The following is a 21,694-nucleotide window of genomic DNA, read 5'->3' on the forward strand; positions in this document are numbered from 1 at the left end:
TGGAATGGGACAGAGTGGGAAGAGGTGTAGTCGAGGTAGCTGTGGAAGTTGGTGGGTTTATAGAAGATATCTGTCAAGAATTTATCTCCAAGATGGAGGCAGAGAGATCGAGGAAAGGGAGAGGGTTGCTAGAGATGGACCAAGTGAATTTGAGGTCGGAGTGGAAGTTGACTGCAAAGTGGATGAAGTCAACAAGCTCATCATGGGTTCATGAGGCAGCATCAAAGTAGCAGTGATGTAGCGGAGGAAGAATTGTGGCCTGTGTAGGCTTGTAGCCCGGATTGCTCTATATAGCAAACAAAAGGACAGGCATAGCTGGGGCATGGCTACCCCTCTAACCTGGAGAAAGTGCAATGAGTCAAAGGAGAAATTATTGAGGGTATGGACAAGTCTACCAGCCAGAAGAGGGTGGAGGTGGAGGGGGACTGGTTGGTTCTGTCATCCAGAAAGAAATGAAGGGCATTGAGGCCTTCACTATGGGGAATGGAGGTGTGAAGGGATTACATATCCACAGTAAATATGAGGCCATTGAGTTCAGGGAATGGGAAGTTGTTGAAGTGATGGACGGCATGTGAAGTGTCCTGCATGTCGATGGGAAGGAACTTGGCCAGAGAGGATCACACAGAGCCAAGGTAAGCAAAGACCAGTTTGGTGGGGCAGGTGCACGTGGACATGATGGATCTGCCAGGTCAATTGATTTTGTGGATCTTAGGTAGGAGGTAGAAAGGGGTGATACGGGATTGGGAAACAATAACATTGGAGGCTGTGCCAGGGAGGTGACCAGAAATGATGAATTCAGAGATGGTGTGTGATACAGTGGTTTGATGAGTTTTGGTGGGGTCCTGTTGGAGGGGTAAGTAGGAGGAGGGTTGTCTGGCTTCAGCCATGAAGAGGTCAGTGTGCCAGACCAGAACAGCATCTCCCTTGTTTGCAGGTTTAATGGCGCGGTTCTGATTGGTGTGGAGAGAGTGGAGGCCCAGGTGTTCAGATTTGGAATGAGTGAGGGGATTAGTGAAGGTGATATGGTTGATGTCACGGCTGCTGTTGGAAATATAAAGGTCCAGAGCAGGTAGAAAACCAGAATGAGGTGTCCAGAAGGAGGAAGACGTTTTAAAGTGAGGGTCCGCTGGTACCTGCGCATTGAGCTGAGGGTATTCTGTAGGATACAGCGGGAGAAGCAACGAGAGCAGGAATCAATGCAGTGCAGAGACCGGAGTTCCCGGTGGGGGCCAAATTGGAAAGTTTGGAGATGGTGATGGAGGCAAGTAGCTAGGAAGGATATGTGGCTGTGGAAGCGAGTTTAGGTGACAGCGTGTTATAGAGCTTGAGAGCAGCAAGCAGTGCAGATGGGGAGCAGTGAGAGAGATGCTCACAGAACTCCCTTTGAAGAGAGGAGGAGAACTTCTTCAGGGTAGGCATCCCTTGAAGAGATTTCACCATGGATCAACTGAACTGAATGAAACTCCATAGGCTACAAATGCTGTGATTGTAGTAAAAACACCAAAATGCTGGAGGAATCTGGCTGGTCTTTTCAGCATCTATAGGAGACAAAAATATATGGCCGAAGTTTCGGCCTGAGCCCTTCTTCAAGGAAAAATCAGAAAAGACTGAAGCAGGATATACCAGAAAGTCTCAGAATTTAAACAATGGGGGAGGAATTCAGGAAAAGTTCTCCTCAAAAACCTCTTCCCAGAGGCCAAGGAGCTGCTCCGAGAATCACTTCATGGATTCTCTCCATCCAGATGCATATCAGACATGATCTTCACTGCACGTCATTGCTAAGAGAAGGACGAGGAGCATTATCCACCACTATAGATTGCCTTTTTTGATCCTGAAAGCTTTTGATTCCATCAGTAGAGTAGGGCTGTGAGGCATTCTTCTGAAATTGGTTTCCTCGAGAAATTTATCTACATCTCTTATTTGTTGCGAGTGCCAAACGAGCCCTGATTTTTAAGAGTGGATTTATGTCAAGCAAGACTGAATCATTTTCTCAGCACTTTTCTCGATCTGCCAAAGAGGGGATATTGCAACAAGATGTGTGGTTTTGGATTAACAGTGTTGTCTTCACAGATCAGCTCTCCTGCAAACACACAGGATGGTCAATTACATCTGAAAGGGAATAATAAATTGGGTTCCCTAATGGGAACCTTCCAGCAGGGTGCACAGATCCTAATGCAAATTGATCTTCCACACATACTTTTTGTCCTTTTAGCTTTGTTCTACTCCTGTTAAATATACATGCAATTTGTGTTGTTTGTACAATGACCACTTTGATTCAAAAGCCAACCTCTGACTGTAAGACATGATTGATTACCAGTACCCAATTGTCTTGGATGCACATATAGATTAGGAAGAGTGTAGTATGACATCATTAGGCCCTTTCAAGCAAGGAAAACGCTCAGCTGTAAATGTGGAGGTTCTCCGCCCTTGCGCCTTAAGACTTACCTATCTGAATGCGCCATGGCCGGCTCCAAGGCACCGATTCCAACCCTTCTTGGGAAAGGATAATCGGTGGAGCCCTTTGGTCTACCGCCTGACCTGAATGTACAGCTGTTGCAAGTGGCTGGTTAGGGGTGGGGTGATGACGCTGTCACCCCATGACCCATCTCCCCACTCTCCCTCCATGACCCCTTCAAGGTAGGGTGGTGCGCGGGAGCTGTCGGGGCAGCAGGGGGTCAGTGGGAGGTGTCGGGGCAGTGGGGGCCGGCAGGAGCCATCATGAGGTGGCTGGTGCGGGCTGTGGCAGCCTCGACGGGCTGCTCTCTGTGGCTCAAAATGCAGCAGAGCAATGGCCAACTTCCCCACCCATAATCCCCCACTGTTCTGGAAAACACAAAGTAGTTCCAACTGCGTGGGGGTTTATGGTTAGGGAAGATGGCCATCACTCTGCCGCGTGTTTATGACAAGTGGTGCTACGGCACCAGTCGCCCCGCTTCCATCAAATCCGGAGGATGCTATGAGGCGCCACTCAACATGAATGCGACGCTGGAGTACCCTTTTAGGTTTACGGTCTGAAAGGTAAGTTTTAAGTTTTTGATCTGCTCTTGTAGCCAGCCTCCAGGCAGAGGCCTGACAAGAAATGGCCTCTTAAGTAGAGGAAGCTATGACTTGCCTGAAGTTGTGATGGCACACAGGAAGCTGCAGATGCTGGAATCGAAGCCAAACACGATCTGCAGGAGGTTATGCTGATTGAACGCTACCCAAAACCGATGCTTGTGATAAATCCTGATCAAAGCCTACAGGAAAGCAGAACTGGGTACTGAAGACTGCGACAAGTTAATGGATAGCCAACTATTTCATGTTTGCCATCGCTGCCTCCGCAAAAGGGTGAGTATAGTTAGAAAAGACAGAATATGCTCAGAATGCCCAGCATCCACAGAAAATGGTTCTGAAGCAAAAATAAGCTAATGAAGGATTCTGGCTCCAAAACATTGATAATTCCTTCCTCTGTCTCTACCGCACTGATGCTGCTTCACCCAGTGAGTTCCTCTAGCAGATTGTTTTTTGCTCAAGAGTCCAGTATCTGCCACCTATTATTTACATGTTCAAGTTTATTATTTTCATCCAATTGTAACGTACAACTGGACAAAATAGCGTTCTTCGGTCCTCGGTGTAAAAACATGCAAACCCATAACTAGCCATAGCATACATACACGGGTAGCGTAGTGGGTAGCCCAACGCTGTTTCAGCACCAGTAAATGGGACCAGGGTTCGAATCTGGCATTGCCTGTAAGGAGTTTGTACATCCTCTCCATGTCTGTGTGGGTTTTCCCCAATTTTCTCCCACCCTTCAAAATGCACCAGGGTGTAAGTTAATTGGGCTCATGGTCCGAAAGGGCCTGTTACTGTGCTGTGTCTGAAAAAACTTAGAATATAGTACACATATAAAAATAAATAAATGTTGCTAAATTATAGTACAGTCTCGGAAGGTTTGTATGAGCTGTTCATCAATCGTTCATTCTCAGTGCCCACGGAAAGACGCTGTTCTTCATCCTGATGGTTCTAGCTCTAATGCTTGTTTGTATCTCTATCCCGATGGGAGTAGCTGGGAGATGCAGGGTGCTACAAGGTATATGTTTTCTACAGCCTGAGTTGGAAGCTCTTTGCAGGCATAGTTGATCATGTGCATTAGGAAAGAACAAGCACAATGGCAACTTTATCCATCTGTGTGAGGATGGTTAAACATGGACATGTAGAACATGCTGTCAGTGAGTCCCTGCACTCTGCCAACCTTTGCAGGTAAAATCAATTAAATCACCAGTTGCATTTTTGAATTGTATTCAGAATGGCATCAAAATGATACAGACTGATGTCTTCCATTGTTTCTGTGTTCTCAGGTGTCCCATGAATTTGCCATTAACTTCAATCCTACAAATCCTTTCTGTTCAGGTTAGTATCATCCTGTAACTCTGCGTATCTGCTTCCTTATGCCATAGTCATATAGTATTGCATCTTTCTCTAGATGCCTGCATTCTGCCCATATCCCTTGAACCTTTCCTATCCATGTATCAATTTAATTGTCTTTTAGACATCACAAATGTCCACTCTTCTACCACTTCCTCTGACAGCTCATTCCATTACCCCCACTTTCTATGTGAAGAAGGTGTTAAATTTTTCCCCTCTCAACCTTAAATCAATGCCCTCTAGTTTTACATTCCCCAAGCCTTGGAATCGACTTTGACTATTTATCTTATCTCCTGGCTCTAGCCTCTCCTTATAATTCAAGCCTACCATTCCCTGAAACAATCCTGTGAAATTTTTGTGCACCTTTTCTAGCTTATTGATATCGTGTTTATTGGTGTGTGGCCAGATGTGCACATAATACTCCCATGTGGAGTTTCTGCAACAACTTGTTCAATTGTAACGTGACATCTTAGCGCCTGTGCTCAGCGCCCTGGTCAATGAAAGCAAGTGTGCTACACATGTTTTTCACCATCTTGTCTTCCTGCCGCCACTTTCCAAGAACTATGCACTTGGACCTTCACAATACTTTGCACAGATCTTCCATTCACTGTGCAAGTTGTACCAAAATTTAAGTGTAACATATAACAGTTGTCTGCATTAAGTTCCATTGGCCATTTCTTAACTCACTTTCCCAGTTTATGTGATTGTAATCTCAGATAATCTTCACCACTAATTCTAATGCCATCAGGAAATTTACTAATCTTGCTAACTATGTTGTCATATAGGTTAATACAGATGACAAAAACAGTGGATTAAGCCCTGATTGCTGTGACACACCACTAGTCACAGGCCTGCAATCTAAGTGAAAACCCTCTACGACGATCTTCTGGGTCCTACCATCAAGTTAATTCTATATCTAATTGGCCGGCTCGCTCAAAATCCCAAGCGATCTGACCTGGATCATCATACCACACCTTGTCAAAGACAAGTTCATGTAGACAACATTTACTGACCTGCCCTCAACAATCTTTTGGGTTACCTGAACAAAATACTCAGTCAAACTCATGAGATATGATTTCCCACACAAAGCCGTGCTGACAATCCCCAATTAGTCCTTGCCATTCTATGGGTAAGTATATCCTGTCTGTCAGAATCTCCTCCAGAACCTTACCCATCTTTGACATTAGGTTCCACCCTGGCTTGTCTTTACTGTCTGTTTGAAATAAAGACACATTAATCATCCTCCACGTCTTCTGGAACATAACCTGTGCTCAATGCTGATGCAGCTATCCCAACCAGGGCTCCTGCCATTTCTTCCCAGCTTTCCATAGTGTCCTGGGCTACACGCATTTAAGTCCTATGAATTTATCTATCTTTTATGTGTTATAAGACCTCCAGCACCTCTTCTCGAAACCTTGCTATTTGTTTCCCTGTGTTCCCTCACACCCCTTGTCTTTCTCCATAGTAAATACAGGTGAGAAATATTGATTTAGAACCTCACTCAGTTCCTATTGGCTCCAGACCTTGAAGAAGGGCTCAGGCCTAAATCGTTGGTTCTGTATCTTTATCTTTGCTATGTAAAGTACATTGTTTGACCTGCTGAGTTTCTCCAGTGTTGTGTTTTTACTGATATTAGCTGACTTCGCTAAATTTTTTTGTGGGCTCTATTGTTTCCTTAGTTACTCCTTTGCCTCTAATAAACTTAGGCTTCCGCTTAACTTTATCTGTCAGAGTCATCTCATAACCCCTCTTTACCCTCTTAATTTCCTTCTTAAGGAAACTCCTACATCCTCTATACAGCTGAAAGGATTCAGTCACTTGATTTCAATGATGTAGAGCTGACATGTGCTTACTTTTTCTTGACCAGATCCTCTTTATTTATGGACAACCAGGATTCCCTAATCCTGCCATCCTTGTCCTTCACTCCAATGCATTCCTTCCCAGTGCCATCAAATTTGGCCTTGCCCCATTCAAGACTAACTTGTAGACCAGACCTGTCTTTTTCCATACCTGTTTTAAAATAGGACCCAAGCTTCTCTCCCACTGACCCTTGATATTTGTCCTGCAATATGCGGGGGAGTTGAAATCACCCACTAGTACAACCCAAGCTATTCCCTCAGCTGACTATGATCATCTGCGTATTTGCTCTACTAATTCCTGCTGAAAAATGGCGGGGGGGGGGGGTGATACCTATATTCCAACTCCATCAAAGTAATCATCCCCTTCCAATTTCTAAACTCCCCCACATGCAGTCTGTAATCTTTGCTTCTAATTGTGTTTGGTTTTGACTATTTCCAAGAGGGACCAGTGATCAGAATATGGCTACTTAAATCCCCCAAGTGTGCAACTTACCTCTTATGTTGCTTTTCAAGTTCATTGCTGTAGTAAAATGGGTGTGGAGCACCCATTTGACTGTGGAGCATACAATTATATATAAAAATAATAATGTAATTATCAAGGGAATCTGCATTCATTTTCAAAAATTGTTTCTGCTGAAATCTTTTGAATGTGGTGCTTTTGAACTGGCTCATTAATGCTCACAGTACTGACTACAAGTATATTTTTTAAGGCAGCGTTTGCCTGATATGGTGTATTGCATTGGTCACCAGCATGCAGAATCTCCACATACTGAGTCCCCATCTTATCCACCTAACTCATTCCTGATCTTTCTCATTAAAATCAAAACACTGCAGATGCAAGAAATATATTTTTTTTAATGATGAAGGTAGTTGCCCGACCTGCCAGTGAGTGCAGAAAACGTTGACTTTTCAAACAGATGAAGTATCTGCAATCTGAAACGATAATTCTATTTCTCCAGCCATTCCAGTGATCATTTGCACTGCACCACTGCCAGAACCGTTGCCGACCTTGCCTCATGGTCACGGACCAGGCTGCCACAAAATATTTTACCAAAAAAAAGCTTACGAGAGTTCCTTCAGCTCTTGACTTGATTCTTCCTTTCCTTCCATGCCTCTTCCATCTTCTGGATTTCCGCAGGGAATATTTTGTTTACTGTCAGTCTGAACTGAAATAGAGGCAACATTTGCCTTTGCACTCACTTGAAAGTACATTTTGAGCTAAACTCATCCAAGTTAAATTGAGTAGCAGTAGATTTGAAGGAGACTACATGTGACCTATGAATTGGGACCAGTGAGCCCCACAGAGCCTGCTCTGCATGTAACAGCTTTTACATGGCTGATCTGGTTTTGTTCGAGTCTTGGGTGATTTGCTTGTCGTACTTGGCTGTATGTGACTGGAGCCACAAAATGGACCAGAAAATGTAAAGGGCGCAGGTTTGTAAAGTTGAGGAAATAAATCATCCCTTTCATGGATACCAGCCTCCAGTTTCCTGCATTTTTTATATTACAATTCTCGGTCTGCCTGGGTGGGATTTGAACTTGCATTCTCAATATCATTAGAACATTGAACACTACAGCACAGTACATGCCCTCCAGCCCTCGATGTTGTGCCGACCCATATATTCCTTTGAAAAAAAACTAACCCCTCCCTACCCCATAACCCTCTATATTCCTTCCAATCATGTGCCTCTCTAGGAGTCTCAAATGCCCCTAATGCTTTAGCCTCCACCACCATCCCTGGCAAGGCATTCCAGGCCCCCACAACTCTAAGTAAAAAAAAAACTTACCCTGACATCTTCTCTAAACTTCACTTTGTACAGATATCCTCTGGTGTTTGCTATTCCTGCCCTGGGAAAAAGACGCTGGTTGTCCACCCTATCTACGCCTCTCATGAAGTCTCCTCTCGTCCTTCTACACTCCAAAGAGAAAAGTCCCAGCTCTGCTAACCTTCCCTCGGAAGACTTGTAACATTATTCTAAGCCATTGGATTGTTATGCAATTGAAGTGCCCTCAAACATGACTTTTAATTTATGAGAGGGGCAGTATATGTGTGCATGTGTATGAATATTCGGGTACAAGCACAGGACCGAACTGGGTGGGGATTGAAAGACGTGCATTGCTCCCTAACCCTGTGGTATCTCTGTGTCGTAGGAGTGGAGGGGATCGTCGAAGCTTACACAGCCTGTCTGCCGCACATTCGATTTTATGGGCCCACCAACTTCTCGCCGATCATCAGTCACGTGGCCAGGTTTGCCAGCCAAGCCATCGAGCAGGAAGCAGCAGCGGTAAGTGTGAGGAAATGAAAGAGCCTGGGGGCATGACTGTGAGTTGTGCACCAAAAGTTAATGCTGTTGTGATGAACAACTTGCATGTTGGTGTCAGGTTCAGTTATTTCTGGGGAACCTTGCAGAAAGGAAGCCAGTGACAGAAGTTTGAAGCAGTATTTTGCTGACATTTGGGGCTAATTTGAGCATGGATTGAAGAGCAGAGAATGGTCCACTTTCTGCACCCTGACAGGGGACTGCTAAATCATTCACAGCTGCCCACCTTGGCTGTCATTTCTTTTCAGTAATTGAGCTAGAGAATAAAACCCCATGGCAGCCACAGACAAATGATTTTGCCTTTTGCGTCCAAAGGCCCGGGGTGAGATATCATAGAGATGATGTTGAACCGACATTGGGCTTCAGATGGAATGTGTCCCCTTTGCAACCTCGCTAAATTGCATTGGCTCCTGTCATCAAATAGCCGGTTCAATAGATACAGAGTTTGTGCTCCTTCATAGGAGTTCCTGACTGAGGTGGTGAAGGACATCAGGGAAATCTCTCCAAAGGGACTTAGTAGACAATAGAATGTTTCAACAATAGCCCCGTGTTACTGCCCTTTGAATACACCCAGGATGTTCATAATAACCACACCAAAAGGGAGTTAGTAATGTCTGTGAAGGAAAACAATGACCTGGTATATGACTGCAGGAATAAATCAAGGGATTAGGAATAATTGAAAGCATTTTTCTTACAGTTAAGAGCAGACTGAATTAATTCAGTGAAATCCTTCAAATCTTGTGTCCAATTACAGCAGCACTCAGAGCTGTACCAGATTTGATGGCGGGGGTGGGTGGGGGGGGGGGGGGGGAGAAGGTGTACATTGCTGTGAATACTTGTGGGGACTGATGTTCCTAGACAGTCCGATCTTGGAAGCTAAGCAGGCTCAGGACTGGTTGGTACGTGGTGAGTTTCTGTGAGGGGCGCTGGACAAAGTGGCGACTCTCCTTCTGCCTTATGGTAGACTAAAGAATTTCATATATGTTACATTCTAAATGTAGTACAGGTGCCTAGCCTTCTATCCAGAATTTCGAAAACCTGCAACCTCCAAAAACCGGCCTTTTTTTAGGTAGTTGATGACTGCTCATCAAAGATGGAAGTTGGCACCCGACATGACCTGACGTGACCCTCGCTCAACTTCCATGTATCTGCTACTTTATAAGTGCCTCCAAATCAGCTAAACTAAGGCCCATCCAGCGTCACAGCGCCTTCAGTTGGTCAGGTAGCGCTGGCTCAATGGCTGTCGTTGCTACTCATAATCCCCCCACGCAGCTGAAACTGCTGTAGCGCAGGGGAACTGAGAAAAGGGCTGGGGGTGGGGGGTGAACAGTAGCGTGACTCGGTCAGGTGAGGGATGACAGTGCGACTCGGGTGGGTGAGGGGGCGGGAGAGATGGCAGTGCAACTCAAGAGAGCGGGGGAGGAGAGGGCTGTGCAACTCGGGTAAGGGGTGGCTTAAAGGGATGTAAATCAAAAAAATTTTTTAAACTTTATTTATTCGTTCAAAATACAGATAATAAGTAACATATATAACAATAAACAAAGCATGAACATTATATTATATATATAAAAAAAGAAAAAAAGAGAGAAAAAAAAAAGGAATCTCCCCCCCCCCCACTTTCAGCCAACTCTCCTAAGGAGAGCCATAAAGAAAAAAAAGTGAAACATACATATTAAGATCTAATCGATGTAAATCAAAATGTAAATATTCTGAATATAACAACCACATTAATAAAAAAAACTATGGTTATCACACAAAATTAAGGTAAAATTATAGAGCCGAGAAGAAGGCCTTGTCAATTAGTTGTTCATTTCTTTATCACTTATTTTGCAAATGGCTTGAGACCAATTTGATCCAATTGCAAATGAAACAAATGATTGAGTTTGAAGTCAAGGCCATGCCAGAGACCCACTAACTAATCTAGGCTTGCTGCCTAATGCAGAATCAAACTGATGTGGTGTCTGAGGTACAAGACATCACAAATGTCCATCGAAAGGCAGGTGACAAAACAATAAAATATCAGAATGGGAGATTGGATTTGAGATGATGCAATTGGAGTAATACATACATCGGGACCATTGCCTGAAGAGGGCACACAAAATCAGTGAACCGGTGCAGACTCGCTCCGTAAATGGTTATATGGTTATATTAAGCAATATTTCAACTCATTATGCCATCTATTAATATCAATCATATTTGTATCTTTCCACGAACTAGCAATACATTTTTTCGCTACAGATAGCACTAAATATACAAAAGCAAGTTGAAATTTATCTAATCCCAGACCTTTCAGAGGTTGCAAACTACCCAATAAAAATACCATCCGATCTAAAGGTATTTTAATCTTATACAGGTATTCCAGAAACAATCGTACTTTCTTCCAAAAAGATTGTGTGTATATACATGACCAAACCGCATGAAAAAAAGTTCCAACAGCATTACCACATCTAAAACACAAATCTGATTCCTGAAAACCATATTTTTTCAATTTTTCAGGTGTTAAGTATAATTGATGTAAAAAATTATAATTAATCATCACATAATGTGCATTTATCAGTCTAGTTGCACTATCATAACAAATATCTGACCAATCATCTTCAGAAAAAATAAAACTCAAGACTCTGATTTAATTGATTCTTTTTTATTTTAGAAGTATAACTAATTATTTGTCCTCTCAAATAAGCTTTCATAGCGACCCATACTACAAATTTACTTTGAACAAAATTAGAATTTTCTTTCAAAAAGAAATTAATTTGTTCTTTCAAAAAATCAATAAATTCTGCATTTTTTAACAGCATTATATTAAACCTCCAACGATAAGCCACTTGAACTTTCTCAGAAGTTATATATGTAAAGTATAACAGAGAATGATCCGAAATCACCCTACTTTTATATTCCGCTTGTTGTATTTTCCCCTGTAGATGTGCCGAAACTTTTTTTAAAAAGTCAATCCTTGAAAACGATTCATGTTGAGCTGAATAAAAGGAGAAATCCTTCTCTGTCGGATTAAGACGTCTCAAAATATCCACTAAATTGAGATCTTTCATCAACGCATGAACTGCCATTTTAGATTTCTTAACTTTCTTCGGAGACTTATCCAATAAAGGTTCCAAATCACAATTAAAATCACCACCAACTAAAACATTCTCATTAGCCTGACCCAGATATAAAAATGCATCCGAAATAAATGTTTCATCATCTACATTTGGGGCATAAATATTAAGTTAAGTCCAAAATTCACTAAAAATCTTACAATTTAATTTAAGAATACATCCTGCCTTTTCCTCCATTGATTGTAATTCAAAAGATAAATTCTTATGTATCAAAATTGCTATACTTTTAGCCCTAGAGTTAAATGAAGAAGAATATACATGCCCTACCCAATCCCTCTTCAATTTCATACTTTCCTTGACATTCAGATGTGTTTCTTGTAAAAAAGCGACATCAATTTTCATTTTCTTAATATAAGCCAAAATGTGTTTACGCTTAATCAGACTGTTTAAACCTCGAACATTAAAAGTAGCAAACCCCAACTTTGACATATCTACTAATATTACTAAAAACTGATAATATCGATATATAAAAATTCAAATCAATGTAAATAGGCCCTCCAATAGGAGAAAAAGAAACCACAAATTAGAAACTAAATAAAATAAAATGAAAAAAAATGTATAGTAAAAAAAAAACCCCAAAAGAAAACTACCAAAAGGTAGTAATCCCCAAACAAAACTTGGGTGTGGATCACCCACCAGTGGCTGATGACTAATAGAACATAGAGCAAATCTCTCCCTCCCCAGCCAAACAAAAAATGACAACAAAATATCATAATGACATAAAAATAAAGTAAAAATAAGAAAGTTCTTCTATTCATCCAAGAGATTCCAAACTCGGTGACCCCATTTCAAGAGGAATTGGACTCTTTCCATTCCAATTTCTCCCATTTCTACCATTTCCAGAACAACCAGATTTTTCTTTAGGAGACAATGGTGGACTACGTCTTTGTCCTCTTACATTTGGCAATGAATCAGCAAAAATCATTGCTTCACGCTCGTTCTCAAAAAACCAAGATTGAAAGTCTCCACAAAATACCTTCAACAATGCCGGATAGTGAAAAGTAGACTTATAGCCTTTACACCACAAAACATTTTTAACTGGATTAAATCGACGCTGACGCTGAATAACCTCCTGACTCAAATCAGAATAGAAAAAAACTCTACTATTCTGAATCATTAACGGGGCTTGATGTTGTCTCGTGTTTTGAACTGCTAAATGAAGTATCGTTTCTCTGTCCAAATAATTCAAACATTGAATTATCACGGGTCTCGGTGGTTGACCAGGCAGAGGTCTTCTTCTTAAGGCTCTATGAGCTCTTTCCAATACCAGACCTCCAGAGAAAAATTCTTGCCCCAGTATTTGTGGAATCCGTTCGGTAAAAAAAACGAAGAGGATCTTGTTCTTCCATACCTTTACCTTCTGGCAAACCAACAATCTTCACATTATTCCTTCTACTTTGATTCTCCAAATAATCTACTTTCCTCTCTAACTCCCTCTCACGTTCTTGCAATTCCTTAACGGATTCTTCCACCTCCAACACTTTTTCTGTATTAGAAGCCACTTGTTGTTGACATTCCAAAAAAGCAGCCTGAAATTTTTAAAAATCTTCACAAAATGTTTCCACACGTATTTTAACTGTATTCAGTTCTAAACTTATCCTTTGAGTCATTTCATTCAGCATAGGCTGGATGACAGCGTTTAGTTGTTTACATTGTAATCCAGAAAAGCTCAACCCTGCTTTCTCTAACGTAGTGGCAGAACCAGGTAACTGCAAATCCTGCTGCATCTCAACAACAGACATTTTAACAGTTTTACTGTGGGTCTGGACTCCCAGCGACGGCACCCCGACTTCCTCCGGGGGTCGACGCTGGTCTCCCCCCGCAACCCGTTGTTGTTTCAAAAACTCACGGAAGAGATCAAGATATTCAGATTGGAGTACTTCCTGAGGCATTTCAAGCAATGGAGTCGTCTTCTTGCATGCTCCCTCCGTTAAAGTTGGCAAGCTGCCAGAATCGGATCCACTTCGGGGGCACACGCACCTTCCTCCTGAGAATGGGTAATTCCAGCGATGTCCTTCTCCTGGTGAGTAGTAGTCATTTTTTCAACTCCCACAAGCAATCTTTGTGGCTTAGGCATGGAAGAAAGTAAACCTGAAGCTGTAGCACGCTGATTAGGCCCTAAATCTTCAGCACTCCAAAAATGTAGTTTCTTCTGCACTTGAGGTTTAATCTTTTTACCATTAATGGCCATAACAGTTCTTTAATAGTTTAAACTAAGTTTTAAAAAGTTTAAACTTGAAAACAAAGAGTTAAAAATGGGTTCTTAAAAGTCTGGCCAGAGAGGTTGAGATTACACGTCTAGACTCTACGCCATCTTGCCACGCCCCCATGTAAATCAAAATGATTCTTAATCTGGAAGATACCGAACAACGCCAGATGTCCGGTCCCAATGATCCCAGATAAAAGGTTAGGCACCTGCATTATGTGACAATAATGGAACCTTTACCTTTACCCTTACATCATCACGTCCTGTTTCAGCCTATGAAGAATGATGCCGTTCACCCTTTACTCTCTCTGCTCATCTGGCTAGTGATGGGTGAGAACATTGCCTCCATCCCACATCTGTTCTTAATGCTTCATGAGTGAGGAAGCAGGTAAATTATTCACCCATTTATTCTGGGTGAACCCTCCTGCTTATCCACATGATCTGCCTCCAATACCTGCCTCAGCACGACCCAATAAACCAACAACCTTTTCTACATGAAATGGCAAACATAAGCAGATCCCTCCATCAAATACACTACAGGCAGTCTGTAATGAGAACTCTTTATTGCTTGAGCGAGCTGAAGAGAACCAAGCTTAGCAGCTTCTGATGACAATCGATAGCAGCAGCTTGGAGTTGAGATTCCAAGTGTCCGGGGCCCAACTTGTAGATATGATGATAGTCGCAAACCTCTGTGGGTCAGAGAAGGCAAGGGATGACTAAACCTCCCCCCGCTCCCTCCTCTCCCTCCCTCCTCTCCCTGCTCCCTCCTCCCCTGCTCCCTCCTCCCCTGCTCCCTCCTCCCCTGCTCCCTCCTCCCCTGCTCCCTCCTCCCCCTGCTCCCTCCTCTCCCTCTCTCCCCCCTCCCTCCTCTTCCTCCCCTCCTCTTCCCCCCTCCTCTCCCTCCCTCCTCCCCCCTCTCACCTCCCCCCTCTCTCCTCCCCCCCCTCTCTCCTCCCCCCTCTTTCCTCCCTCCCCCTCTCTCCTTCCCCCCCTCTCTTATTTGGAGCGATAAAACTGCAAATACCAACAATCTTTGCACTGCAAGCAGTGCCTGGTTGCGTTTGATGATCTCTGTGGCCTGCCTGAATGGTTCGAAATGGGACTGCCCTGTCGTGGCCTCCAGGTGTTCCCCAAAATGCTTCACGCACCTTACCCAGATGGCCATTCCACACACTGGGCCATGTTTATTGCAGGGGATCATTGCGGTGGTCCCACACTGGTAATGATTGGGTGTAGTGATGGAGGCATAATGCATTCCACAATTCAGCTGTGTGGACAAACACTCCAGTAATTCCGTCAGGAAATCCCTGTGTGGTCTAGGAGTGGCACCTGGCAAAATCACACACCTACTTTTGTGTGTCATTTAATTATTCTTTAAATGCCTCTGAAACGCAGAGATCACTCTGCCAATTATTCTTTGGCTTGGCTTCGCGGACGAAGATTTATGGAGGGGGTAAAAGTCCACGTCAGCTGCAGGCTCGTTTGTGGCTGACAAGTCCGATGCGGGACAGGCAGGCACGGTTGCAGCGGCTGCAGGGGAAAATTGGTTGGTTGGGGTTGGGTGTTGGGTTTTTCCTCCTTTGCCTTTTGTCAGTGAGGTGGGCTCTGCGGTCTTCTTCAAAGGAGGTTGCTGCCCGCCAAACTGTGAGGCGCCAAGATGCACGGTTTGAGGCGATATCAGCCCACTGGCGGTGGTCAATGTGGCAGGCACCAAGAGATTTCTTTAGGCAGTCCTTGTACCTTTTCTTTGGTGCACCTCTGTCACGGTGGCCAGTGGAGAGCTCGCCATATAACACGATCTTGGGAAGGCGATGGTCCTCCATTCTGGAGACGTGACCCATCCAGCGCAGCTGGATCTTCAGCAGCATGGACTCGATGCTGTCGACCTCTGCCATCTCGAGTACTTCGACGTTAGGGATGAAAGCGCTCCAATGGATGTTGAGGATGGAGCGGAGACAACGCTGGTGGAAGCGTTCTAGGAGCCGTAGGTGATGCCGGTAGAGGACCCATGATTCGGAGCCGAACAGGAGTGTGGGTATGACAACGGCTCTGTATACGCTTATCTTTGTGAGGTTTTTCAGTTGGTTGTTTTTCCAGACTCTTTTGTGTAGTCTTCCAAAGGCACTATTTGCCTTGGCGAGTCTGTTGTCTATCTCATTGTCGATCCTTGCATCTGATGAAATGGTGCAGCCGAGATAGGTAAACTGGTTGACCGTTTTGAGTTTTGTGTGCCCGATGGAGATGTGGGGGGGGCTGGTAGTCATGGTGGGGAGCTGGCTGATGGAGGACCTCAGTTTTCTTCAGGCTGACTTCCAGGCCAAACATTTTGGCAGTTTCCGCAAAGCAGGATGTCAAGCGCTGAAGAGCTGGCTCTGAATGGGCAACTAAAGCGGCATCGTCTGCAAAGAGTAGTTCACGGACAAGTTTCTCTTGTGTCTTGGTGTGAGCTTGCAGGCGCCTCAGATTGAAGAGACTGCCATCCGTGCGGTACCGGATGTAAACAGCGTCTTCATTATTAAAATAACAATAAATAATTAGAAAATTAAGATGAACATTTATTAAGCATCCCAAACACCAATGAATGGTTCAGGGCATTTAACTAAATCAATGTAAAACTGGAAACAGAGTTTCTCTTTCACCTCTGCTTCTTTGCCACAATTCTGCAGTCCCTCATGGAACTGCTGAGAATGAGGATCCCATGCTTGGTCTAACCTCTCATGCCAGTCCAAGGGCTGATACCCAGCAGAAGCTAATGGAACCTGGCAAGACTGAGCTCCACCATTCAATTCAGTTCAAGGGCACATGTGCACAAGTCCCAGACTTGCTTCCTTTAAAGAAATAGACACCCCTCATTGCATTGAGAAGTGGCAGACTTTCCCAGTAAAATCTGAGACATTGTTTTTTTTTCCTTTGGGTGAAGAATTTTGAAACATCATTCTGAGATGTCTTTACTTCACTTTCTCACCCTTCTGTCGAGATTACATTTGAATTGATTTCCTGGATGAACCTTCTATCAATTTCAAACTTCCACACAAAAATATCATAGATGTTGGAAATCTAATGTTATACCAGAAAATGCTGGCAAGATTTAATGAGTCTGACTGACCTGTGCGGAAAGGAACAGTATTTTGAGTCAATGACCATTCATCAGAACAGAAGAGAACATAAAAGCTGATGGGGTATTGACCTGAAATATTGTGTCTATTTCTATAGAAGTTGCCTGACCTGCTGAATCACACAGCACAGAAACAGGCCAACCATCCTTTACAATAACCTTACATTAATCCCATTTTTTTCTCCCCACATTCTATCAACTCACCTCCAATTCTACTGCTCATCTACATGCAGGAGGCAATTTACATTGGCCAATTAACCTATCAGCTTGGAATGTGGGAGCGCCTGGAGAAAACTTGCATGGTCACAGGGAGGACATGCAAACTCCACCCAGACAACACCCGAGCTCAGGATTGAATGCGGGTCTCTGGCATGGAAGCCAGCGACTCTCTATTAGCTGTGCCACAATGCCACCCTGTTTTTGTATTTCCAGTATTGAACCTTCCCTGCATTCTCTGTTCAAAATTTGGACGCTTCGACACTATGTCGAGGTGAAGAGGCTCACGCCTCTTGTTAATGCAGCTACTATCGATTGTCATCAGAACTTGTCCACCTGGCCCCACCACATGTTATTCCATGACATGTGAGCGTGTGCACAAAGTAAACTTAGTAGTCAGATGTAAAACATAAAAGTCTGCAGACACTGTGGTTGAAGTAAAAAACACAGCAGGTCAGTGTTCATTATATAACAAAGTTAAAGATGATTTGGGCTTGAGCCCTTCATCAAAGTCTGGAGTGTTAACTTGCATACTTTTCAGAAGTTCATCGCCTCTCAGTGGCACAACAGCAGCATATTCATTAATTGGGAAAAATATTGAAGAAGATTTCAAAGATAAGGTAAGTTGTTAGGGTGAAGTAAAGAAGGGAAGATTGAAAGGATTATCAAAAAGATTGGGTATTCCAGCAAAATAAAACACAGGCCTTAAAGTCATTATTTCTTTTTTTCATAATGAATCTAAAATGTAGTTGTATCTGCAATGGAAAGTTGAGCAGTGCCTAATTTTGGTTTACTTGTATTCTGCAAGCTTTTTGTTCATCTTTACCTATCACTGTGTCCTGATACAGATGTCCATTTGATGTGTAGTTCTGTAATAGTGTTCATTTAATGAATCTTAAATCAAACAAAGATCAAGGCTGCTTTTATGTTAAATTTCCTTGGCCATTTCGGAGGGAAAAAAATTGTGTTTATAGCTGTTTAGGTAGTTCAATAGAACCCAATTAAAAGGATTTGCTTTAAGCATCTGAGTTTTATTAATGAGTATTTCTGGCCTGGCAAGAAATGCAAATGTACATTGCAAACTGAATGAATGATTGTGGTGTTTTATTTGATGAAAATGATTTTGCAAGTAGAGCTGTTGAGGTTGAAATGTGGACATAGGCATGATGCAGGCATCGTGTTAACTCTTTACATCCTGGGTGTTTTGACAAACTAGGACAGGATTGTGCAAGAGGAAGGAGTTGTCGACATGAATGGCAGGTTGTGAACATTCGATCCTCCTCACGCAGACTAATTTTCCTAAATAGCTCTTACTCCTCCTCTTCCCCCACACCTGCCCATTCTCTCTCCTGTGTGATCCTCACTCCCTTAAACTCCCCATATATCCTGTGTGCTGCTCCTTCTACTCATCCCTTACTTTATCTCTCCTGCAGCACAGTTGCTCCCCCCGTTCCTCCAAGCTGCCCTGCCCTCTCCCTACTCTCCCACCTCCTGACACTAACTCCCTGTCCTCCCCACCAACCAGTCACATTCCAATAATGTTCATATCCACCCCTAACACTCAGGAGGTCAGGCAGCTTTCTGTGGAGAAAGCAACAGAACTAAATATTGTACAGGCCATGTCAAAAACCATATGATAATAACAGGTTCAGCTTGGTTTATGATAGGAAAATTATCTTTGAAATATGCTTCTTCTAAGGATTGGAAATCAGTCAACCTGGGGGACCAAGGTTTCCAAAAAGGAGAAATGAAATCACCCCCACAGGTAGTCACATGTAATAAAATCTTGCAGCATTAATTGGGAGGGGATCGGAGCACTGAAGATCATGGCTCAAGATAAGTAAACAGAATTAATGGTGGGGCACAGCTGGGATCACTACTTGCTCCTCAATTATTTACAGTTTCATCCTCAGCTTAGATGAAAAATCTGTAGCGTTACCGAGTTGCAGTTGGAGCAAACACAGATGAGAGAATGAATGTTAAGGAGAGTGCATGTTCTGAAGAACAGATTCAGTGACTAGGGAATATTAGGGCAAGTCGTTAAACATGTGATGGAAGAGGATTTGAAGGGAATAAAATGAGTGAAACCTGAAAGTCTGCAGACGCTGTGATTGTAGTAAAAACACAAATGCTGGCAGCGTCCAGTGAAGGTAAAGACGTATAACTGATGTTCTGGGCCTGAGCCCTTCTTCAAGGTATGAGCAAAAAGCAGGCAGGTGTCTGAATATAGGGGCTGGGAAGGAGGGAAGAAAGGACAGGCCAACAGGCAAAAGGTGATAATTGGGCATGGATAGGAGGGCAGTAGAGGAATGGTGAGAAATGATCAGGGAGGGGAGTGGCTCTGTGAATGCAGGTCCGGAGGAAAGGAGATAGAGGTTAGAGAGAGAGCTAGAGGAAAGAAGTAGGGAAGGGGAAAGACAGGGTGGAGGAGATGGAGAATGGAAACAAGAGGTCAATGTTAATGCCACCTTGTTGGAGTGTGCCCAGTTGGAAGATGGAGTGTTGTTCCTCCAGTTTGCAGGAGGGGTGAAAATTCAGACCTCGGATTTGCAAAGGGACCTGGGTGTTCTCATGCAGGGAAACCTAAAGGTTAATGACCAGGTGAAATTGGCAGTGAAGAAAGCAAATTTCAAGAGGAATTCATTTCAAGAGGAATAGTGTTCAAGAGTAAAGAGGTATTGATGAGGCTCTATGGGGCACTGGTGAGACCTCATTTGGAGTACTGTGTACAGTTTTGGGCCTTCTATCTTAGAAAGGATGTGATGTTGTTGGAGAGGGTGCAGAGGAGACTTACTAGGATGATTCCCGGAATGCAAGAGCTAATGTACAAGGAGCGTTTGGTAGCTCTTGGGTTGTATCTATTGGAGTATAGGAGAATGAGAGGAGATCTTATAGAGGTTTTTCATATTTTGAAAGGTTTAGATAGGGTGGATGCAGGTAAGATGATTCCCTTGGTGGGTGAATTGAGGACAAGGGGGGGTCATAGTCTGAAAATTAGAGGTTATCCATATAAAACTGAGATTAGGAAGAACTTCTTTAGCCAGAGGGTTGTGGATCTGTGGAACTCATTGCCGCATACAGCAATGGAAGCCAGATCACTGATAGTGTTTAAACAAGAAATAGACAAGTATCTCATTAGTGGGGGCATCAAGGGATATGGGGAAAAGGCCGAAAATTGGAACTAGTGTAGAGTAGCTTAGTGTAGATTTATGGAACGGACTCAATGGGCCTAGTGGCCTTGTTCTGTTCCTTTGTCTTGTGATCTTGTGAGACAATGGTCAGCAAGAGAATAGGATGGGGAATTGAAGTGGGTGGTCACTGGGTGATCCACACTATTGCGGCAGACAGAGCTGAGGTGCTCAACAAGGCAATCTTCCAGACTGCATCCAGTCTCTCCGATGTAGAGGGGACCACAATGGGAGCACCAGATGTAGTAGATGACCCCTGCAGATTCATAAGTGAAGTGTTGCTTCACTTGGACTGTTTGGAACCCCAAATGATGGTGAGGAGAGGGTGTGGATGCATGTAGCAGTTCTTGGAGTTGCAGGGGTAGGGCCTAAGGGGGTGATTGGTGGGGAGGGAAGAGTGGACATGAGAGTCGCAGGGGGAGCAGTCCCTGTAAAAGGTGGAGAGAGGAGGAGAGGGAAATATGTGTCAAGTGGTGGGATCACATTATAGGTGGTGGAGGAGGATGTGTTCGGTGCAGAGGCTGGTAGAGTAGTAGGTGAAGACAAGAGGAATCTTGTCCTTGTCACGCATGGAGGTGGAAGGGGCCAGGGCAGATTGGTGGGTAGTGGAGGATATACGAGTGAGGGTCGAGTTGATGGTCATAGAGGGGAAGCCACATTGTTTTGGAAGATATCTTGGATGATCTCATCTGGAAAGATCTCATCCTGGCAGCAGATGCAATGGAGACGGAGGAATTGAGAGAAAGGAATGGAATCCTTATAGTAGACAGGGTGGGAATAGGTGTAGATGAGGGATCTGTGTGAGTTGGTAGGTTTGTAGAAGATGTCTGTTGGGAATTTGTTTCTCAAGAAAGAGATAGAGAGTTCAAAAAATGGGAGAGTGTTGCAAGAGGTGGACCAAGTGAATTTGAGATCAGAGTGTAAGTTGGCAGCAAAGTGGATAAAGTCAACGTCCTCATCTTGGATGCATGAGGCAGAATCAAAGTGTTATCAATGAATTGGAGGTAAAGTTGAGGAGCCTTACCTCAGTAGGCTTGTAGCATGGATTGCTCTACAGACTCAACAAAAAGACAGGCATAGCTGGGGCCCATGCAGATACCATAACTACCCCTTTTCCCTGGAGAAAGTGGGATGAGTCAAAGGAAATGTTATTGTGCAAGTTCTGCCAACCAGAAGAGAGTGGTGGTAGAGGAGAAGTGCTTGGGTCTATTGTCAAGAAAGAAACATAGGGCTTTGAGACCTTTGGTATGCGGGATGGAGATGTATAGTGAT

The 21,694-nt window shown here is 43.6% G+C and overlaps 1 protein-coding gene across 7 annotated transcripts in view; it reads left to right on the forward strand.

Moving 5' to 3' along the window:
• The window catches only part of cpne2 (copine II), a 313,555-nt gene that overhangs the window by 169,274 nt on the left and 122,587 nt on the right, over positions 1-21,694 (forward strand). For all 7 annotated transcript variants that reach the window (XM_069901373.1, XM_069901376.1, XM_069901375.1 and 4 more), the window contains exons 13-14: positions 4,338-4,389; positions 8,415-8,548. In XM_069901373.1, the coding sequence (XP_069757474.1) occupies positions 4,338-4,389; positions 8,415-8,548 (186 nt within the window). The remainder of the gene's footprint in view (positions 1-4,337; positions 4,390-8,414; positions 8,549-21,694) is intronic.

The sequence above is a fragment of the Narcine bancroftii genome, chromosome 10 (genome assembly GCF_036971445.1).
Source record: "Narcine bancroftii isolate sNarBan1 chromosome 10, sNarBan1.hap1, whole genome shotgun sequence".
Classification (NCBI taxonomy): Eukaryota; Metazoa; Chordata; class Chondrichthyes; order Torpediniformes; family Narcinidae; genus Narcine; species Narcine bancroftii.